The sequence below is a fragment of the Anarhichas minor genome, unplaced genomic scaffold (genome assembly GCF_050575085.1).
Source record: "Anarhichas minor isolate MPS153535 unplaced genomic scaffold, ASM5057508v1 ptg000136l, whole genome shotgun sequence".
Classification (NCBI taxonomy): Eukaryota; Metazoa; Chordata; class Actinopteri; order Perciformes; family Anarhichadidae; genus Anarhichas; species Anarhichas minor.
The window spans coordinates 16,327,949-16,350,783 of NW_027466582.1; the positions used below are offsets into that span (position 1 = coordinate 16,327,949).

A 22,835-nucleotide genomic window follows, 5' to 3' on the forward strand; every position below is an offset into this window, starting at 1 on the left:
GGACAGGCATACTTGGCTGATATTGCAGTGGTGTGACGGACCATTTTCCTGACTTGATCAAATAAACAACTTGTCCCCGTAGCACATTCTAGGAACCCGATGACACGCTCGGGCTACAATCTAGTCCCACACCAGAGACCACTTAAAACTGTGGCAGGCTGCTGCACTAGAACGTAAACACAAACGGAGGAGGAAGAGGTGTTCATAAATCAACAGGACCAGATGTCCCTCTGTGTCACCACCACATTAACATGCAACAGTAGGGCTTATCATGTCACCCGGGGTGATGCAGCCGGTATATTAACGAAAACTGGTCTCTGTAATTGCTGGTAAAAGATGTTTGAGAAATAAATATTGTGCTTTATACTTTTACTTCACTACATTTCAGAGGGAAACTAAATATATGGAGTTAATTTATGGATTCAGATTTTACAAACAAAACACATGGTGAATGTATAAAATATGATACTGTGCTGTAAAGTCAACTACTAGTAGATCAAGTTAATACACCAGCTGGAACCGTAAAATGCTGCTCATGAGTTAAGAGTCCACTAATATGTACAGTACATAATAAAATGACTCTCTGAACCATTCTGCCCAAACCAGTCTTACTAAAGTGAAACTTGAATGCAGGGTTTTACTTGTAACAGAGTATTTTTTACAGAGTAATAGTGCAACTTTCACTTGAAGCTGCGAGTACTTCTTCCACCACGGTATACAACCCATCACTTCCTGCATTGGACAGGACAGTTTCTCTATGTGTTCAGTTTGACTTCCCAAGTAGTAGCCCAAACAACAATAGACATTGCAACATAATAAACCCCTAAAATAAATCCTCATCTCTAAACGGTCAAACTGCAGCTTTTATGGTGATGTACTTTGACAGCATCTGCAGAGCCTCAAGGTCCAGTGTTCCCTGCGAGGATAGGTGCAGGCCCCATCTGTACTGGATGGAAACACATTCGTATCCGACAGCTGAACTGCTGCTAGAAGAACCAGCCAGCTCACGTTACAATCAGAGTTTTACACCCACTGACCCGGAGTCAGGAAGTGGACCGTACTGTACTGATATTACGGCTCCCTCCCACAAGGCAGAGCAAAAAACGTTTCTCTGGTTTAGAGGGAGAGACGGAGGAGGAAAGTTAAGAAAGGGAAAGTAAAGGTGTAGATTTTGGAAATCCTTGCGTTTCCCAGCAGGTCTTGGATTACGTCCTGACGGAGCTTTGTTACCTGAAAAATGGAAAACCACTCTAGTTCTAAAAAGAAAGAAAGCAGAGCAAGCAGCAGGGTTAATGGGCTTACAAGCTGTGGCCTATGTTAAGCTGAACATGTTTGGCACATAGCGGAGACTCATTACTAATGTCCCCCCTCAGGGCATCGGCAGTAAAAGAAGATGTGTTCTTCTTCTAGTCTGGAAAAGGATTGGACTGAAGAGCAACCTTTTTAAAAGCCAAAGAAGTGACAAACAACGACAACAACAACCCTCTTATTACTAGAGGCCGGAGTGTCAAAGAGTAAGCGGGGAGTAGGATATCAAAACCAGAGAATGTGTTTTTAGCTTACAGGATTTCCTCGTTTCAAATAAAGCTTCACAGGGCTCTGCCTGTGCACCTTGGTGTTACACTGATCCAGTCAAGTCTTAATCAAGAAAGCCCCAGTTATTCATTGACTATACAGATCCTACAACCAGGACCAAAGGATAGCTGATTAATCCCTATTCGGACAGGATTAGACCAACAGGAGGAGGTGCACTGCAAAAAATAAATTTAAAAAAACACTTGAAAGGAGTTAATCCAGATTTAAGTCTTCAAATTTGATTTAATTGAAAAGACATATACCTAATTGCTTTCAGTGCGACCAACTTATTTTTCTCAAAGGAACAGCGTGTAGCATTTCAGCAACCTATTGGGAGAAATGGAATATAATATATAATACAGACAAACCTCCCCAAGGAGGCACTCTTCCGGACTATTGAGCTCATGCTCGGGTATAAAATTGGTGGCGTTCCCCTTAAAGATCGATTCCAGTTCAAACTGACTTTTTTATTTATTATTTTACAGGGAAGGGTGCTCTAATCATTATTGGCACATGTCCAGACGTTAGATCCCATCCAGGTCTGTCAAGATAAGTTCCAGGCCTCTTTGACTGCAATAATCTCACCTGCAAAAAGCAGGAAAACCAGTTGGAGCCTGAGTGGATGTAGTAAAACAAAGATTCCTGCATGTGAAGCATGAGATTCTTGCTACTATTCACAACCCTCAACTTCAGTCCCTTTGACAAACTGTAGACTTGATGTGGCCTTACAGTGCAACAGCCGGTCCTGCTAAAGTATGGCTTTACAGCTGCTGCTGTTCAATCACAAAGGCCTCAGTCATAACCCTAATTAGGGCCTCACAGTACTGCACATGAGTGGACCATATAGAACTGCAACCATAACTCCATCTCCTGCTTCCAGCAGCTGGAAGTCATTTATACTGGGCCGCTCCATTGGAGGCCCTTGGGGAGGGGGGGCAGTGAGACACGCCAAATTCTTTTTGGCATCCTCGTGTTCTTCTTGGGTTTTTCTGGCCTCACAGCACGGGAAGTGAAACCTATAACCCAATGACACAGACAGAAACTCGGGGAGCAGCCGCAGAGAAATTTACGGATGTGCAAGCAGAGAGAAAAGAAATATGCATATTTTGGAAACGGATTTCTTCTCTCTGCAGTAGATACAACAGATCCATATGAAAAACGTTAGATGGGAGTTGCGATCCGTGTCAGAGGAACGGGGCGGTGTGTAGGGGCTGGTCGGTGATTGGGGGAGCTTTTCATCCAACCACTTCTTTTGAGTGCACAGTATATGGAGTATGGCACCAGGCCTCTCATGAGGTCTGTACTCAATATCTCCAGAATTGTTTGCATCTGCGTCGAGTCTGAGAATGCAGCCACATCAAAGCGTTACACTAGTTTACTGAACTCCAGTCAAAAGATGACTTAATATATGTCATATATGTATGGAGGTAATATATGCTGACTGCTGAACGTAATCTTTTGATGGTTAAATTATAAGATAAAAAACACTATAAGATAAAAATTATGAAATCATTAAAAAAATAAAAAAAATAAAAAAAAAAGACTTTTACTTCACAGATCCCTACTGTGTATTTCTTGTAGGGCTGCGAGGGACCAAAGGAATTCTTACACTCGTACGATATTGTCAACTAAGCGCCACTTTAAATCTTGTGTTTACCAGAGATGTGTTTATAAGTGAGTCATTCAGCATGAAAACAAGCATAAAAAACGACTAAAGAAATCTTAGTTGGCTCAGATCAAAATGACCGATAAGTGAGCTCATCGACTGAGAGGAAGGAACAGCCTTCATCTCTTCTCGCTCAAGCTTTCTAAACACTTCATTCAGTGTGCTAAACCAAAATAATGACCTGACGCACTCTAAAACGCTCCGTAGCTTTCAGTATTCACATCATACAGTCATTTGATTCTTTGTTGCTATAAAAACAAATGATAACAAATTGATTAGATTAGATATTTTATACATGTACAAAGTACAATGTTTTGACAATTAGGCCTTACACAATTCTGGCAGTTAACAATAACGACTTAAGCTAATAAAAGAATGATACTGTGACTAGTATGAAGTAGCACACCCGCATCCAATAATTCCTCAATAAACCTCTGTGCACATAATAATTCATGAACTGCTCTTCAGAGTTCTCAAAGACGCTTGAAAAAAAAAAAAAGAAGCATTCAACTCTTTAAAGTTACAATGAGGAACTTTCATTTTGTGTAGATTTTGGCGGTCCCAGCGGTAGTGTTTCCGAGCACCAGACTCCCTTTAGAAAACCTGTAATTTTACCACAGCAGGGTCTGACAGTCTGCCCCGCTCAGTGCTGGTTCTGGTTCTCCCGTGCCTCCCTTCCATACAGCGTGCCCAACAATATGGCCTGGGCCATAAGGGTGTTGGCGTTGTCTTCCAGCGGGGGCCGGTGGAGCGGAGTAGGAGACACAGTCGGTCGTGGAGCTCTCCACCTCCGACTACAGGTCAAAAGGGGTTTCTGGTGAACCTGCATGATTTCATCGGATTACCGCGGAATCCGACCCGGTTGCACCGACGACAAGCATTAATAATAACAACATAGAAATAGCAAATAATCTCGCTGATGGTCTCGTTTGTTTATTTAGGTAATATAGGGGCATCAGCACTAAATTAAGACTGTTTCCTAACCAGGTAGAAGTTAAATACAGACAGAGGAGATAAAAAGAAAACAAAAACAAAGATTAGAATAAAACTGTGAAGACCAGATGAACACATAGGTCACATAAACAGACCAGACTGGTCGTAGACCTCTGAATCTTGTTATCTATTGTGGTTTCATATGGTGTATGTGATGTATAATGAGCTCGGAATTGTTCTTTACAAACCTAATTACCTCCAGGACAATGTATTGTGCTGCGCTACATCCAGTACCCCCGCTCTAAACAACACTGAACGGGTACCAGCACTGACTACAAGGTGCCCTCCCAGCCCTCCCAGCCGGCCCCTCAGGCCGTGGCCTGATGATGCATGTCATGTGCAGGAGGCCAAACAATTGGTCCTCCCGCCGCCATTGAAGTGCAGCTCTGCCTCAGACGTGTTTACCCGCTCTCGGCTTTATCTCTCGACAACCTTCACCTAAGCACCGGGCCCGAGCATACACACACGCCTGAGATTAAACGGCCGGTCAAACATTAACCCGTGTGTGCTCAAAACCTGCCAAGGTTTAATGGGATCGATTCGATCCGTCTTTTGTTTTGTTTTTGTTTAAACTTAAGTTGCCGTGCAGGCCGTTCATTCACAGATACGAGACTGGTATTGATTTTAGGGCTGAACAATGAATCTGGATTTTATTGAAATCTCAATATGGAAATGGGGCAATATTGCAAAATCGCAGAAAGCGCAATATTTGTTAAAAGGTAAAATATGTGTTGATATACATTATCCTCCACCATGGAAGCATATTTTCATTGTGCAAACTGCAAGGTGACTGTGGCTAAGTGGAGAGCAGAGCCACCCTTCAATCAGAAGATCGGTGGTTCGATCCCCGGCTCCACTAGTCGCATGTCGATGTGTCCTTGACCCCAAAATTGCTCCCGTAGCCGTGCCTACGGTGTATGAATGTGATACTCTGAATTGTAAGTGTCTGCCAAATGACTAATGATCCACGGCTTTTGGCAGAGAACATTCACACAACATTTAACCTGGTCTCCCTTATAAAGGAACCTGGACCCATACCTGGACCCATGAGAGAAAACTGATTATTTGCTTTGGCCACCTAAACCCTGAAGAGGGTTTCATGAAGATCATGTGCGTCTGCATAACAAATACCTTCACAAAAGGGGCTAAAGGAAAAGTCTGAATTTTGATCAACCCCATATAAGCAGGTTCTTTTGATTAGCTTACGTTACAATGACACTTTGCATTGAGCTGGACAAGGCAGCAGAAACCAGAAGTGAGGAGTCAGCAAAAGGCTAGAAGGAAATGCTGTCCCTCTCGTTAATATGTAGACGAGTGGGAGTTGCACAAACCTACCTGGGTCAGGGTCGTATTTCTTGTCGGTGGATTTACAGCCACCGCCACTCAAACTACATTTCATCTAATGTTGACAGGGGCGGGTCAAACTACAGCCAATTACTGGCACGTCAGCTGCCTCGCTGCAGTGAGCTCTGTTGCTGTGTGTGTGTGTGTGTGTGCGCGTGTGTGAGTGATCGTAAAAACCCACATATCCTGGCTACGTCGCGCTCAGCGTGACGGGCCCAGTGATACTATAGAGCAATATTTTCCAACTCAGCCGTACAGTCAGCGTGTCTATTTCACATCAAGGGACAAAACATCGGCTTCGTGTGTCGTCCTCCCCTCCGTGTTCTCCTTTCACACCGAGTGAAAATAATATTCAGCCAAAATATGGTCAGGGGACTTGTTGTTGTTGTTGACATGAACGTCAGTCAACCACGTGAGTTCAGGTTGGTACTTTACTTCACCCCTTGGGTCGGAGCCTAAATCCACACACTGCATCAATTTTTTTTTTTAACAAGCTTTCGTTAGCTGGCTAACTAGCTAGCCGCTAAATAAGAAAAATTTAGCCACTTGAGGCTTCATGTCAACACTATTCACAAGATTGTATTATGTAATCATAGCATCGCAGCACCGTCATTTAGTTTACAGCTTAAAAGAAACGCACTGAAGTGTGCAGTTCCCTCTTTAGGATTCATGAAAACAGCACAATAAAAGGACTCTAGACCTCCTGTTTGGTCCAGAGGTCTTTTGGCTGCTCCAACACTGGACGACGGGCAAGTGGCTTTCCTGGCAGCGGGCCCAGGAACAGCCCCATCTGGCATTCCCACAGTGAGGGAACCAGAGCCTGGAACACAGATGTGAAGGCCGCTGACCTGACAGTTCAGGCCAGTCTATGGGCTGAACCTCCCCCGCCCCAGCATTATGCCCTGCGATTGGTTGATTATGACGCCATGAAAAGACAACAGCTGTTAATCGGGCCCGTCATGGTAAACTCAAGTCTTCATGCAACAACACCATAGAAATGCAATCAACATTTTGTCTCAGCAAACAAGATTTTATTGTAGGTTAGCTTATGATTTGTTGTAGCTTGTTAGCGTGAGCCACCTAGCTGCTACTACGTGAGCACCACAGCAGCTGTTTGGCTAGAAAAGAGACAACAACTGACCATAATATCTCCATAAAAACATACATGATCAAACTGACACATGTTCTAATACATAACTCGTGACCTGCGTGTCTGCAAAACAATGAAGGTAGCAGTCGAAACCTAAGTTGGGACCTGAAATGATACATGCCGCAGTTGTTGGTGAACTACAATGCATCAAACTGCCGGTGTAAGGGCTGTTAGGGTCATGTGATCACACAGCTTCCCTAGAAAGTTATCCAGGGTCTTATTCAAATTCATCCCCCCCCCCCCCCGACAGACAAGCTGAACAAGCACCGAACGTTTTCCGTCGTGTTTCCAGCGGGAGCCCTTTAACAACGGCCCAGTGAAAGGACACACACGGGCCACACTAATTCCATTAAATCAGCACTCGAGGAACATTTTCATTTCTGAAGGATTGTCAAATTGACACTGCGACAGGTGGATCGTTCCTTAACGCACACCGATCACCAGGAAATCAAGACTTATGGGGACCAAGAGTGAGTGATATTTTGTATCGTATTTTTAGGTAGCTTGTGACAAAAGTTTAGGAAGTTTAATGTAGGACATGGAATTAACACCTTAAAAAGTAAGATACTGTAACTTCGATACAACTTTTTTAAAGAGCTGTTAATCGATCCTGTAGACTGACTGATCTAAGACAGTTGCTCACACACCTTTTAAACTTAACATATAAAAAAGGCATAAAAAAAGGAATCTACAAGTTGGTCTAACAAAGGAAATTGTAGATAGAATACACTCCCCAGAATACACTCCCCAAACACAGACTATCCTTTTAATAATGAAATAATGTTTGGTGGTTTGGTACTAAATGCACGTGGAGGTATTTGGGAGCATTTGGCGATCAGCAAGTTTTAACATGAGGAAAAAAACCCACGTTGCAACATGTCCTCCGTCGGTTCTCACAACAAGGTGAGACCAGATGGGTTTTCATTGTGTGATTGCCAGTATTCCACCAGACAGGTTTCTACTGTGAGCATACAGTCTCCATAAAGAACAGACGAGTGAAATGACACGTGGGGCAAGGAGAGTCAAATTAAACCCGATAGCAGGCTTATTTTAAGAGCTATTGATCTCAGAGTTTCATTTTTGCATATTCATGCCCTGCTACTGTTGAGTTGTTGGCTATTTATTTTTATTTCTATAACCAGTAGTAGAGGTGAAATGCTACCCTCCATTTCTTTAAAATCATTTTAGGTCCATCTCAATGTGATCTGATTATTTGTCCAGCTACAACTCATCCCTAAGAGATCTCACCAACGTAATCGATCAAATCCCTCTGTGTTGAGAAGTAGTTTTTACACTGCCAGTTACAGGAAATATCCAATGGAGATCATCGATGTCTCTCACAGTTCTGTCAATTAAAATCTGTTTTTCTCCTGATCGGAGGCAAAAACACCAGAGGAAAGATATGGAGGAAAGGATCCCACTTGAATGAATCGCGATGTTTATCAAGTCTCCTTGGCCTCTCATCCTGCCTGTCAAGGCGTCCGAGGTCCCCTCCCACCACCACTTCCTCTACGCCGGCGTCCAACTTCGACAATCTGATTAATGCGCCCCCCCTCTCACAACAGGAAGACGTGCTGCAGAGAGCGGTGTTCTCGGCTGAAGCAGCACTTCATGTACTCGCTCTGGTAAAAACACACAAGGAAAAACAGGGCATAGCAGGAAATGCGCTGTTATTGTCATCAGAGGAGCGAGACGGCAGGACGCGGACTATATTTAAACCCCGCACCTTTAAATCTAAAAGGTCCGGTCTTCAGCGTCTCCATCTGCAACCGGGATGTCGTTATAATTAGAAAACCTTGGTGTCCCAACGGTTGCCACGGTTCATATCAAGGCGGCGTAATTCTACAGGGGAGAAAGCTTTTTTTTGTCTTCTGCTGGCATGTCTAAGGACAACAAAGCCGGACAGACCTTTCAAAAAGGTATGCCGTAAGGGGAACGTGTCCCACGATACACAGCAAGTACACCAACCAGGGAAACTGCTACAACCGCACTGACTAGAGTTCTTCGGCATTCAGCCTTGATGAATGACAGTTGTGACGGTATGAAGCCCTGTTAGTCGGGGATTACAGCGTGAGAGCGCAAAGGAAAGGAAAACACACGGTACAGCATTCGTCGTTTGCACAAAGCTAACAAGTTGGCGTCAAACGTCGCCCGTGAGCGGTGAGAAACTGCGTTGCCACACTGACGGGACAGCAGGTGAAGCAATCTAAACATGTGGTTAAAAACAGAATATAGAACGATGAAATAAAAAGTAGGGCTGTGCAAAAATATTGATATAGCTTGCTATCGCGATAGTTTTTTTAAACGATAGTGTAGCGATAAGTCCATGGCTACTATCGATACATTTTTATTTAAATGTTCTTTAAATTGCCTTGACTCCCTGTGTTTCTGTGTTTCGTGTAGTGAAATCAGTTATGTTAAATAGGTCGACGTGGCAATCCGATCAGCGGAAAAGAACATCAATACTGGACAGTTCTGCTCAACTCTGGAGAACCGAAATGATACGTTTAATTTACTTTCAATGCCAACTTTTTAAAAACTGCAATAAAGTTAGGAAACAGGGGCCAAAAGTTCTAACCACAAAAAGCAAGCAGGCTAAGAACCCGTGACGTGTTCCGTCTGTCTACCTATCAATCCCCTCCGCTCCGTTTCAGAACCATGGACAGCGCCGCAATTACACGCGCTAAATCCGTCAAGCTGTCAGATCTACCATGGAGCCCACACGGCCACTAACTGCACTCCAGGAAGGAATATGATCTAATTTTTTGGATAAACAAAAAAGCGATTTCAGAGAGAAGCAGAGGCGGATAGTTGTCTGTCTCATGTTTACGATGCAGAGCTCCATCGACCTCGTGGAGATTAAATCCCAAAACCACGACGACACAGCAAAGTGACCAGTAAGATGGGAAAAATTCTGGTTGCTATTCCTGTCGTTTTTTTTAACCAACCAGTTCTGGGCTCAGACCGGACTGGGCCTAATCTTTCTGGCAAATTCCAACTACCAAAAAAATATGTAAAACAGAGCTTCAGTGAAGACTACCTTTGTCAAGATCAAATCAATTCCAAAGGAACCACGGCCAAAGGTTTGGAGAGGTCTGAATGATTAGAGAACAAGCTGAAGTTGAACAAGGGACAGCGTGTTCGGTTTCATGATAAAAAACAAGTATTCTGCAGCACTGCAACATACTGCAGAGAGCGTATTTGATTAATCTTTTTTTTTTTTTATTGTAAAAAAACAACTTTGTTTCACATTTCTGTTGCTATTATTTTCAGTACAATCACTATGATCATTGTAGATTGAAATAGACCCATTAAGGCATCAAATTAAACAATACGACCCGTTCAAGAGCTCTGCTATCGCTTGTGAAAACAAGAGAGAGATATGAAACCCTTGGTGGAAGTTGCATAAGCATGCCTGGAGTCCAACTGTCGTCCCCTCCTCCTCACATTCCCATCGTCCAGTAGTCTCAGCCTCGCTGGGGGGGCGGGGGGGGGGGGGCGTCACTCATCAAGACAGAGTTCCAATGAACTCTGGGCATTGGAAGGGGGCGGTGTGTAGGTGGTGTGTGTGTGTGTGTGCATTGGGTTGGAGTGCAGACTAGAATATATCCAAGCCAGACAGAGCTATGACAGCAGCAATAATACAAAATAGTTGCATTTATTAAAAGATGAATTCATCGATTTTACTAAAGTAGATTTGTAATCTCTCGTTAGATTTACATTGTGAACAAAGTTCATCATCAAAAAGCGAGCAATTAGTAAAAAAGTAAAGTATGAGTTACTGTTCCAAGTATGAAGTTGAGTATAATACGCGTCTAATCGCAACAAATGTTGCTCTCAAAACAGGTCACAGGACATGACTCGACGACATTATCGTTGCTTGCACTCTGAAACATTACCTCCTCATTACACGTCTGTAAAAATGTGACTTTGTTGCTTGTGTCAGCTGCAGGCCACCACAGCTTAAAGGGAGGAATGAGCAACCTTCTACAGCGTTGCTGCAATTTCAACAGAGATCCTCAGGAACCTTTAATAAAGTCCAGATGAAACGCAAAATGCCTTTTAATTGTGTTGCAACTAAAAGAAAGAAGTAGATTCTGTCCTGTAACCACCTCTCACGTTATACTGTTTAGATTCTAGAAAACCACAAAGGGTTTCCATACAGTTCTGGTCTTATACGGTATCACCATGTGGTAACAATCACATCAGAGCAGCACCAGGTCATTATTCAAGAGGTCACACACACCCCCCCCCCCCCTCTCTTGGACTTTTCTACATTTTGTCATGGTTTAACTACAGATTAACATTTATTTCATTGGGATGTAATGGACCGACACAAAATAGTCCATCATTTGGAAGTGATTTACAAATAAAAATCTGAAAAGTGGTGAATGCATAAGTATTCCCTCCATTCTGACCAGTTCCCCTGTAGCTGCTGAAGAGAAGCATCCCCACAGCATGATGCTACCACCACCATGTTTCACAGTTAGGATGGTGTGCTCAGGGCGATGGGCAGTGTTGATATAGCGCAAAATAGCGTTTTGCATTGAGGCCAAAAAGTTAAATTTTGGTCTCATCTGACCAGAGCACCTTCTTCCACATGTTTGCCGTGTCTCCCACATGGCTTGTGGTTCACTTTCAACAATGGCTTTCTTCTTGCCACTCTTCCATGAAGGCCAGATTTGTGGAGTACACGACTAATAGTTGTCCTGTGGACAGATACTCCCTTCTCAGCTGTAGATCTCTCCAGAGTTACCATGGGCCTCTTGGTTGCTCCTCTGATTAATTTTCTCCTTGTCCGGCTTGTCAGTTTGGGTGGACGGCCTTCTCTCGGTAGGTTTGCGGTCGTGCCATATTCTTTCCATTTTCTGATGAAGGATTTTATGGTGCTCCGTGAGATGTTCAAAGCTTGGGATATTTTTTTATAACCTAACCCTGCTTCATACTTCTCCACAACTTTACCCCTGAGCCGTTTGGTGAGCTCCTTGTTCTTCGTGATGCTGTTTGCTCAGTAATGCTCTCTAACAAACTTTGAGGCCTTCACAGAGCAGGTGTATTTATACTGAGATTAAATTGCAGACAGGCATTTCCTATTTACAAATTATGTGACTTGTGAAGGCAATTGGTCGCACCAGATCTTTGTTTGGGGTTTCACAGTAAAGGGGGTGAATACATATGCACTCAACACTTTTCAGATTTTTATTTGTAAATCATTTTGAAATCCATGTAATAGTTCCCCCCACTTCCAACTGTACATACAGCAGGGTGAGGGATTTTCACTATGTGACCTTTCCCTTGACCCCGCCCCCCATGTTCGGTCAACAAATGTGATTTAAGAGCAGAAAGATAAGGAATAGGTTGTCAAAAACCTTTTTAACATCCTATACACACACCACCACGTGAGGCACAACGTAATGTCTGTTAAATGTCTGATGATTTAACTCCATTACTTTTTAAAGAGCAGCCTCTGTGGCACAATGTAAGCGCCGTATTTCTCTCTCGCCTGTCCACGAGAGAGCACGCGGCACCTACAAGCTGCCCGCAGCTTTTACACACCTGTAGGGCACAAACCAGCAACACCGCAGAACGTGCCACCACGTAGCTACAGGGTTTACCGGCAGCACGCTTCACAGCACCGTATGTCCCCACAGCCGTGCCACCTGGCCACAGACAGTTGCTCCAGTTTCCCCCTCTCTCACCAGGAAATGATTATATTACCTGCTAGCTGACATGTTAGCTTACACGTGCTTCTTTAACTTAATGTGACACACGAGCGCGACGTTTACTATAACTTTTACTTCACTGAGTCACACCGAAGAGGACCTCCAGAGGAGCTAGCTTCTTCTGCTCCGTCTTAAACATAGAGCTCAACTTAAAATACTTCCGTTGCATGCTGACTTTTAATGCCATTCAGGCGAAACGACCCGAAGTTTGAACTCCTCCCTCCAACCCGGCGCTCACCTGTCTTGAACCGGAGGTCAGCGTCCTCCTCGGAGCCGAACTCCCGCAGCAGCGAGAGGAAGAGAATACCGAAGGCGTTCTGGATCCCGAACACCGATCCGTTACACCACATGGCCGCCAGCATGACCACCCAACCCCAGCCGCCTTCGGGGTGCACAAACTCGACCTCCGCCGCTCCGGGAGCCGCGGCTTGCTCCGCCACTCTGCTGTCCCCGTTCACCTTCTTCTCCTCCTCCCCGTCCTTCTCCTCCGACCGCTGCTCCTCCGCGGGCACGCCGGCGGGCACCTCATCCTTACCGGCTGTATCCCCTTCTTCTGCCACGTGATTCCCGCCTTCTGTCATTGTTTTTGCTACTGTCAGGTTTATGTCGATGAGCAGAGGAACTGCAGTGTTTGTCCTTAATGTCTGGAGGTATGTAACAGTTCAATGACAGAGGTAAGATGAAAAGTCAAATGCGGGCTATCTGTGATCAATGACGGCTTTCGGGTCACGGTGAAGTCTCATCCATTGAGGTGAAGCAGCGGTGTGAGAGTGGAGCTGGTGAACGCAGCATCTGGTCCTACAGTAGCCGTCAAAAAGCTGCTGTTGCAATATTATAAATAGACAGCGCGGAGGGGCGGGGCTCCGGGGAATCCTGCTGCTGATTGGTTCCCGTCATTCCACCGTGACGAAGCAGTGAATGAGTGAAATACAGACTTAATACTTGGTTAAACGTTTTGCACGACTAGTGATTAAAAAAAAGATAAACTCTATACACCGCATAATGTTTTCCTCCCTTCGGCTCCACAGTAGCAGCTGGCTCAGATTGTCGCAGCTGCCACGACTTGCTACGGCAGTTGCCAAAGGTTTTAAGCCTTTATCTTTGGTATTTTGACAATATGTGACAATACATTGAGGTCCTTGGGAGTATGACTGTTGGTAGTTGTAATTGGTTTCGTAAAAATTGTAATATTATGGCTACTCATTTTAATTAAACTAAGTTAATATAGGGCAACATCAGTTGGCACTTGTTGGCAACAATAAACACTTTTAGGCAGCCGGCTGAAGGAATGCAAATTGTGAATATGGATAAGATGCATTGTACAGATAAGATGCATTGTACAGTTTAGAATGATGAGAACCCATATCACCTATTGATTTGTATATATATATATATAAAATCAGAATCAGCTTTATTGGCCATGTATGCGTACGAATACAAGGAATGTGACACCGGTTTTTACGTGGCTCTCAGCATACATACATAGAATATACAAATAAACAAAAAACAAGGACAACAAAGTATAACAGAGGTAAGCATAAACATTTAACTACTATGTACAGTATAAATATATATCCAAAAGTATGTATATGGACATAAAGAACAACAATGACAATAGAATTGAGGAATTAGTGCAGAATGGTGGTAATAGTGCAGTATATCTGATTCATTGTTCATCAGAGTGACGGCCAGTGGAAAGAAGCTGTTCCTGTGTCTGGTGGTTTTGGCATACAGAGCTCTGTAGCGCCTACCAGAGGGGAGGAGTTGGAACAGGTTGTGGACAGGGTGTGATGGGTCTGCAGTGATCTTTCCTGCACGTTTCCTGGGTCTGGAGGTGTACAAGTCCAGGATGGAGGGCAGACTAGCACCAATGATTTTTTCTGCAGACCTGACAGTCCGTTGTAGTCTGTTCCTGTCCTGTTTAGTGGCCGATCCAAACCACACAGTGATGGAGGAGCAGAGGACAGACTGGATGATGGTGGAGTAGAACAGAATCAGCAGCTCCTGAGGCAGGTTGAACTTCCTGAGCATGGATAATGTGGATCTACAGCAGACACAGTGCTGTTGAGAATGGTGAGGGGGGGGGCAGTGTTGGGGGGGCTCCTCCTGAAGTCCACGGTCATCTCCACAGTTTTGAGCTTGTTCAGCTCCAGGTTGTTCTGACCACACCAGAGGACCAGCTGGTCAAGTGCTGATAGCCCGGGTGCTGGGTATGATTTTTCCCAGCCTCACCGGCTGTGTCCTGTCAGTCAGGAAGTTAGTGATCCACTGATAGGTGGAGGCTGGCACAGTAAGCTGGGAGCATTTGGGTTCAAGTATTTCCGGGATGATGGTGTTGAACGCTGAGCTGAAGTCCACAGAACCCTTGCATATGTCCCTGGGGAGTCGAGGTGTTGCAGCATGTAGTGCAGTCCCATGTTGACTGCATCATCCACCGACCTGTTTGCCCGGTAGGCAAACTGCAGGGGGTCCAGCCGGGGTCCTGTGATGTCCTTCAGGTGGGTCAACACCAGTCTCTCAAAGGATTTCGTGACCACAGACGTCAGGGCGACGGGCCTGTAGTCATTCAATCCTGTGATGGAGGATTTCTTGGGGACCGGGATGATCGTGGAGCACTTGAAGCACACAGCTCCAGTGATCGGTTGAAGATCTGCGTGAAGATGGGGGCCAGCTGGTCAGCACAGACTTTCGGGCAGGAGGGGGACACACCGTCTGGGCCCGGTGCCTTCCTGATGTTCTGTCTGTGAAAGAGCCGACTCATATCCTCTTCGCAGATCCTCAGTACTGGTGGGGGTGGGGGTGGGGGGTGGGGGGGGGGGGGGGGGGTCCGCTGCCACAATTTGAGCTTGCTCTTTCTCCAGGCGGCTCCCTCAGTGCAGTTACGAAAGGTCTCACTTCCCCCTTTTTTCCAGCTGCTAAAAACAGACAAATTGCAAGGCAAGCAGATGGACAGACATGCAGAAGGATATGTGCAGTGAGCAGAAAATTACAGGAAAAAAGTAGGTAACTGTGGTTGGAGATCATATGACAAGGACGCCAGAAAAACAACACTGCTTTATATGGGGAAGTAATGTTGTGAAATGGTGATGTAAAAATGACCCAAAAAAATGGAACGATATCAGTAATTTGACTGGAAAATAGTTGCTAATTGTGACCACAAATAGATCCCCCTGTTGAGGATACCTTTGTGCTAGACGTGTGTTCAGCTGTCACACAGAAAAGTCTTGTGGTGTTATTGTTATGAATGGCATTTAATCTATTGCATAATGTAAAAAAAAAAAAAAATCCTTTTAAAGATTAAATGTAGGTAACTTTCATGTTGCACCACATATGTTGTCTTCTATCATTTAAAGTCACTCATATATCTGAAAGATCTACATTCTCATAAAAACCCAGACAAAAGAAAAAATTTGGTTCTCATTTACCACCATATATACTATACTGTATGGGTGTTGACTGTTTATAAGAAGTAGGCCTAGCCGCCGTGTGGTCACCCATTGGTTTATGGAGTACGGTTTTTGAAGCCTCAATTTTGGCATTTTGGCCGTCGCCATTTTTGTTTTTGGAACCAGAAGTGACACAAGAAGGTGGAGCTAAGTACAACCAAATACTAAAGACATTTTAAGTCGACCGAAAGGTTTCAATTAACTTTCATACTCTGCTTTATGGTCTATTTAACTGTAAATGGACCATAATTTGCTAAATGAACATCATGCTGTATTGAAGAAGACTTGAAACTAGAGATTGAGACCATAAACTCATGTTTACAATGTTTACTGAGGGAATAAATCAAGAGAGAAGGAGTCATTTTCTCATAGACTTCCATACAACCAGAGGAGTCGCCCCCTGATGGCCATTATAAAGTTTAGTGAACTTCCACATTGGATGAATTTTGTGTGGGAATTTTCCTTTGTATTTTATGAGCAATCGGGGTCATGATGTTAACAAATAAATACATTTAGTGATTTCCCGCAGTTGAGGTCTTAAAATCAAATCAACTAAGTACTCTTTGGAGACTTCGACCAGACGGAGTAAAAACGAGTTCAATTCCGAGATGAAACCTTATAAAAGTGGCCTTGAGACCAGGATCGATCTCGAGTACCACAACAGCTGGAATGCAAAGAGCCTGACTTTAGGACGTGAACATAAGCAAAACCTAAAGTCATGACAGGCAGAGACACAGTGAACACAAACAATTAATAAAAATGAAATCTCTGAACAACCCGACGTAATTAAGGGACAGCTTTATTTCCTTTTAAGTGAGTGCAGCCGGTGAAATTCAACTTTTACACGCTCCAATTTATAAACAACAAATTCAGCTAATCTCAGGCAGACTTCCTCTGCAACTGCCGATGGAAAACACTTTCTTCTGTTTCCTGATGCTGTTGTGGTTTTGCCAGAGAGCTGAGCGCAAACACTCATGACGCTCGAGACAAAGACGTATCTGAAAGTCACATGGAAAAAGAACAGGGGGAACAATAGGGGGCAGGAATAATAGATCTGCATGGCCCCCTCCTCACCAGCACAAGCTGGCAATGCTAAGCACAGGGTCAGTGTTGTAAACAAGGGCACTTGTCCAGGACGTTGATCTGTACGCACGCTGGTAGAGGCGACCTCAGCCCTCCACTTTGGCCACCTTGGGCGCCTGTGTGTCCGGGTCTTCGGCGACCTTCGGCCCCCTCCTCTTCCTCAGGCCCTTCATCTTACGCGTCTGCAGCTTGGACAGATCCTGCTTCTGCATGTGCAACCGGCCCAACTTGGTGCCGAAGGCGTCGCGGGAAATGTTCTTCTTCTTCCGGATCTGCATCGGTGATGAAGAGAAGCGTTAACGACATGTCGGTTTGAGAATTTAACTTGCTCGTTGTTTTGTTTGCCAGATGTTTTGTCGTACTTTGGTCATTTTGGGGACATTTGAATGATGTACTCAACAATACACCAACAGAAATACTGACAAAGAGAGTCAATTTGTACCATCAATACACCAACTGTACCACAGGCCAGAATCCCAGGTACCTCTCTCCAAAACATCCAACCTCATTGTACATACATGACATATTTTTAAAGAAGTAAAAAAAAAAAAAACATTGGACACTGTTGGGCTACACAGCATGAGTGTATGGAGACTGGCCGTATGGAGCGTCAGCCGGATGTTTAATGCTAATGTTAGCATTAACCTTGGAGCACAGATAAGTAGAGCCCAGCCTGGTTAAAAGTTGGACAGAGCCTGACGATGTAGAGTGTTGGATGTTGTAAAATGGTAACAGTGTAGAGGTTCAAATCTGTATTATGCAACAGGCAATAATGTGGTCTCTCCTCTGGCGCCACCCTCAGGACAAAGGCATTTTTTTAGTGCACTGATGGCCAGGATCTAACAGCAGAATTGCCTTTATATTTTTCAATAATACATTGTTTTTTAATGAGTAGAACAACTTCATGGGGGCAGTAATGAGGTTATAAGAGACTTTTAGTATCAATAACTTGGTCATATGTACAGATGACTGAACATAGTGGAAAGAAAACCCCGGTTAGGTCATCCAACCGCACACCTTATTGTCATGTCCCATCAAAGGACAGCTGAGAGTCAGAGCAAGACGATCTTACCTTCAGAGTTTTGGGCCGTCTGTGGGACAACTTGAACAAGTCATCTGAAGCCAGATGTGTTCTCCTTAGGACCAAGTCGAACGACGGCCCGATCTCCTCGAGCTCTATCCGCGGCGTGCGGCACCCGGACTTCTTCAACAGACTCCTGCAATGACGCATGACATCAATATCTCTGTTGTGGGGGGATGCTAGCTAAACTCGGACCAATTTAAGACGCAAGCCAATTCTTAACATCATTTTTTTAACCAACAAATCCAACTGACCTGTAGCTGCGCATGTAGATTTTCCCCTCCAGGGCTGTGAAGTGCAGAACGTGTTCCAAACCCGCCAGACGCACCGCAGTCACGGCGGGACCTCTGAAGAAGTCTGACAGGCGGGGACAGAGAGATGGACGAGGACAGATGTTAGCAGTGGGATGAAATGAAAGGAAACGTAGAGACACATGGAGTAGAAGGAGTGCTCACCTATGAACAGACTCTTCAGACGTTTGTGTTCGTTGTCCGTATCGAAAGCCTCCCCAGCAAACACCAGCATCGGCTTGGTCCCCTCGGGACATTTGCTGGTCTGCAACAAAAAAAAAAACACAAACACTAGATTTTAGCAGATTGTGTGACATTTTTTATTATTTTGGTCGAGTGAAAAAAATAAAGAAATGAGGTTGCTATTTAAAGAGGTTTTTTGGAGGATGTTTGATGGCCAGTGATGATTTTTTCTGACCAATCAGTGGTCTGCAGGGTTTTAACTCTACCTTGTAGTATCGGCTCAGCTCGCTTGGAACCTTGACCGAGGTGGTACCAGTACCAGGTGCTATGAACGACTTGTGCTCATAAAACAATGACATCAACCGCTCTAATGTGTAACAAACTGAACTTCTTGGTAGAAACGTGGCTTTGGTGAACAGATTAAAATCCGCGTTAATTAGTGAGCATTAGAGGCATATTTGTTAACTTTCAACGGAGCCAAGCTAGCCGTTCCCCCCCCCTTGCTTCCATTACTTATGCTAAGCTAACATGCATTTCCCAAAAATCCTTTCTCAGTTCAACCTGCTCTAAGACTCCATGTGTAGCCTCTGATTGGCTGGTAGGCTGTCTTCTAAAGCCGTGTACAACAGCTGTAACCACCGCTCTAATCAGTGACATGTGAGCTGACTGGGGATTTTTTTTTTTTTTTTAAAGGACCATTTAACCGTTTAAACATGGCGGTGATACATTACCTTGATTTCACTCAGAGAGACGAACTTCTCAATCCCAACTTCAATCATATCGAGCACGTGAAAGTCAAACAGACGACCTGCAGACAAACCAAAAGACGGTCAACATGGTGTTAAATACGTTTATGTGACACATCGATAAGTGGTTTGACTGGACCCCTTACACATCTACAGTTATTACAACATTAAATATATATACAGACACGCTGGCTGTCAAAATGAATTGCACATGCACAGAATTGTGGGAAAAACAAATGTCCTCGCTACAATTCAAAAACTATTCAAGTATGATTTATTAAATGTTCTACTGGGAATATGTACAGAAATGACATCTAACTGGTCTCTTAATGCACATTTAAAACGGTGAGATATGAAGCGGAAAGAGAGTTTACCAAATACGAGGTTGTTGGGCCGTTTCTTGTTGTGGGAGCCGAACAGAAACAGAGAGCAGTCGGACTTCTTGGAGAAAAATTCCTGATTAAGAGAGCGATGATTAGCAATAAGACTGGATGATAGATTACATTGTAATAAAGCGCTCGGGGTGATTCTTGTCTGCTCACCAGTGATGTCGAGTCCTCAAACGGACGCGTTATGTTCTTCCTGAAAAGCAAATACGCAGCAGTTAGCTCAACGGGTTTCTAACACTCAAAGACGGTTAACGGCGTCGACAAATTTAGGAATGATTGCTCGATCGTGTAGGACTGAGTCCCTTCCTTTGGGTCAAAACATATTTAAATTATTTTTCAGAAGATTTTTGGTCTACATCTTAAAAGGGATCTAAGAAAACACCAAGAATCAGGAAGTTCAGGAAAGTGTCATTGTTGCTCAAATAAATACTGTTATTTTGATTTCATTCCATTCCGTTTGTTTCATTCTCAGCAGAAACCAGGACGTGAAATATTGATTGTGAGCCAACGAAGTTAAAATTACACAAAATAGTAATTTAAAATGCTCCGCTTTCATTTGTACTGAAGATTGTGATTTGAATTGTAAAGTATAGAATGTTTGCAAGAGGAAAACAAAACGAATGTCAAGTCAAATGTATTTATTCATTAATCTTAATGTATCCTCTTAGTAACTTCACTTACTTCTTGTACAGCACAGCATTGGGCTTCTTCAGGGAATACTGCAGAAAAAAATGTAATTCTGGTTTGAATTCATAATTCTATTAGTGAGTCAGCAGTTTTATAAATAAAAATGAATAAATAAAATAAAAGATTTATGATATTTCAATTAAAAGGGTCAGTTCACCCAGATTCAGATTTTACCCCTGAAACATATAACCAAATAGATATGATAAATTATTGTCCAAATAACTATCCAGTACTATCAATTTAAAAGCTCCCCCTTGAACACACTAAGTACATTGTGCTGATAAAGTCTCTGTCCCTCTTCCCTTGAAGTAAAAGGGGAGAAACTACCCTGTTAAACAATCGTTAACTCAATTAAACTCAAGAGTTTCTGATACTTCACAATCCTTTTTTTCTTGTATGTCACATGCGATGTGTTGCATGAGTTGAAATCTGTACTTGAAGTCTGTATGCAAAGTAACTGAATTATAAGATTGAGAGAACTTAAATCCTACGAGTCGATAAAAAGCTACTTAAAGAAGTGTAACGGTAGAAGAACACAGTGTGATGTCATCATGCCTGCTATCGCCTCAACATCTGGACTATTAAACCGTTATAACAGCCCGTGCATCTGTGTGAAGCAAGTCGTGTCTGGAAGGTCTCTCTCACCGAGAGCACCTTCAGGTCACTTACTATGTCCTTGAGGGCCTGGGTGACGGTCAGACTGGAGTTCCCCCCTTTCATGATCATGGCGGTCTTCACATCCTCGGTCAGCTTGGGCGCTCTGCCCTCCAAGAAGCGCTTGGAGCGCTTCGTCTTGGGTTTTCTGAGGATGCACACACAAACAGAGGAGGGGAAGATGACAGTCTGCACAGTGCAGTTCACCGCAACACAAGATCAAATAATAATAATAAATAAAGAGGCAGTCAGAGTGACAACACGTGTTTAAAAGAGTGTTAAACAGCATTGATTCAGAAGAGCTTTTAATTATGTATTCTATATTACTGCTGGGTGTTGTCCTTTGCTAGTTAAATATAGTACATTAAATATAAAAACGTTTAAAAAGTTTATTGTGGTCAAGAGAAAGTACAATGTCGTTGAAAAGGTAGATATATTGAACGTATCCTAATTTTGATTATTATTGGTCTTTAATAGAATAATCATAATAAATATTATAGCTTCACAAATTACAAAAAATTAACAGAATTTGCATGTTTTTACATTTCATACCCATCAATACTAACCTGAACATGACTAAAGGAAGACATATTCCTATGATGCTCCTTCTTCCACTCACCTAACATAAATTATTGATATCTAACTTTTTACCTAAATAAAATAGCGACAAACTTTCCCCCCTCACGTGCTATTAATGTTATCTTTATTATAACAAGTAGGACCATAGTTTTGATCGGACAGGTGAACCCAAACTCTGGATAAGTAACAGTTTATTGATGCATCGGAGCTAGCCCATGTAACGTGTTGCCGCTAGTTAAACCAGTTACATGCTTACGTGACTGACATTTTAAACACTAGCTTGACAGTATATCGTTTACACTGAATATAGAAAACGAGGCGTAAAAAATGCAACCTCACGTTATAAAAAGCTGCGTAAACAAGAACATCTGCCTATACGTTAAGCTAACGTTAGCTTACAAAACGCCACGCTGGGCTAACGTTAGCGGTCCCTACACAGTTAACGTTAGTTTCACGAGCACTGAACGAAGGAGATACATACGGACGCTTAAACACAGTGAGGTTCAATAGTACGCTGTCAAACTTACACTATACCGTCTAACTGCGTCATTTTAGAGTCTTTATTCGTCTTCCTGTCGGCTGCACGAGCGCTCACGTTGCGGTTCCTCCACGTGAATGTGAGCGGCGGAAGACAACATTGGTGATGTTCTTCTTCTTTGGTGGCGCGGTGGTTGATTTCCTGCGCCGAGTGAATTACCGCCGTCCAGTGTCAGAAATTCCACTGCACGTCTCAAACTGTCCACTAGGGGAGCTGCCGAACAAGACAGACCGAAATAACTACAGAACCCCAGCAGTAAGTCAAAGCGTTATAAGATTCTGTGGCCTGCTGGGAAGGGTAGTACTTTACAAGCACTGTGGTCACCCCCCAATTCTTAATGTCAGTTTAGCATGGGATTGTAGATTATGTAAATATTATTTTAGGAGACTGTGAGGTATTATCTCTTTTTCCATAGTCACTGGTGTACTTATACATAGCAGCAGTGGTTGGATAGCATTATTCTAAGGAACTGGAGTGGCCTACTATACTAAGGATTGGGTGACAGAGTGAGAATAGAAAAGGGATGACATCTAATCAGGTTTAAGTAATCAGATTAGAAAAGAAATTAACTATAGTTAGACTAGATTACAATTGAAAAAAAAGTTGCAATCAGAGTAGTTACAATAGTTACATGATTCATTTTCTTATTGCGTCTTTAAAATATATGTTTATGCCATCATGTTTTTGTACAGGTTATTTGATTTGACC

The 22,835-nt window shown here is 43.4% G+C and overlaps 2 protein-coding genes across 2 annotated transcripts in view; both read right to left on the reverse strand.

Annotated features, from left to right (window-relative positions):
- slc16a10 (solute carrier family 16 member 10) overlaps positions 1-13,270 on the reverse strand; it is a 32,108-nt gene extending 18,838 nt beyond the window's left edge. The window contains exon 1 of the mRNA XM_076083703.1: positions 12,690-13,270. Coding sequence (XP_075939818.1) covers positions 12,690-13,032 — 343 coding nt within the window. The 5' untranslated portion in view covers positions 13,033-13,270. The remainder of the gene's footprint in view (positions 1-12,689) is intronic.
- A 3,408-nt stretch (positions 13,271-16,678) lies between these two features.
- Positions 16,679-22,274, reverse strand: rpf2 (ribosome production factor 2 homolog). The gene is made up of 10 exons (XM_076083704.1): positions 22,117-22,274; positions 21,026-21,158; positions 20,351-20,388; positions 19,823-19,862; positions 19,655-19,736; positions 19,266-19,342; positions 18,517-18,616; positions 18,316-18,418; positions 18,053-18,197; positions 16,679-17,252 (listed from the first exon to the last, which is right to left on the reverse strand). The coding sequence occupies exons 1-10, from the start codon at positions 22,137-22,139 to the stop codon at positions 17,067-17,069; spliced, it is 927 nt and encodes a 308-aa protein (XP_075939819.1). The 5' UTR covers positions 22,140-22,274; the 3' UTR covers positions 16,679-17,066.
- Between the last annotated feature and the right edge of the window lie 561 nt (positions 22,275-22,835).

Excerpts from the sequence above, each read along its gene's own strand:
- rpf2 (XM_076083704.1), bottom strand. The coding sequence starts at position 22,139 with ATGACGCAGTTAGACGGTATAGT. Across the intron at positions 19,863-20,350 it reads AATGCTGTGCTGTACAAGAA|GAAGAACATAACGCGTCCGT; the intron begins GTAAGTGAAGTT and ends TTTGCTTTTCAG. Across the intron at positions 19,737-19,822 it reads TTGAGGACTCGACATCACTG|GAATTTTTCTCCAAGAAGTC; the intron begins GTGAGCAGACAA and ends TCTCTTAATCAG.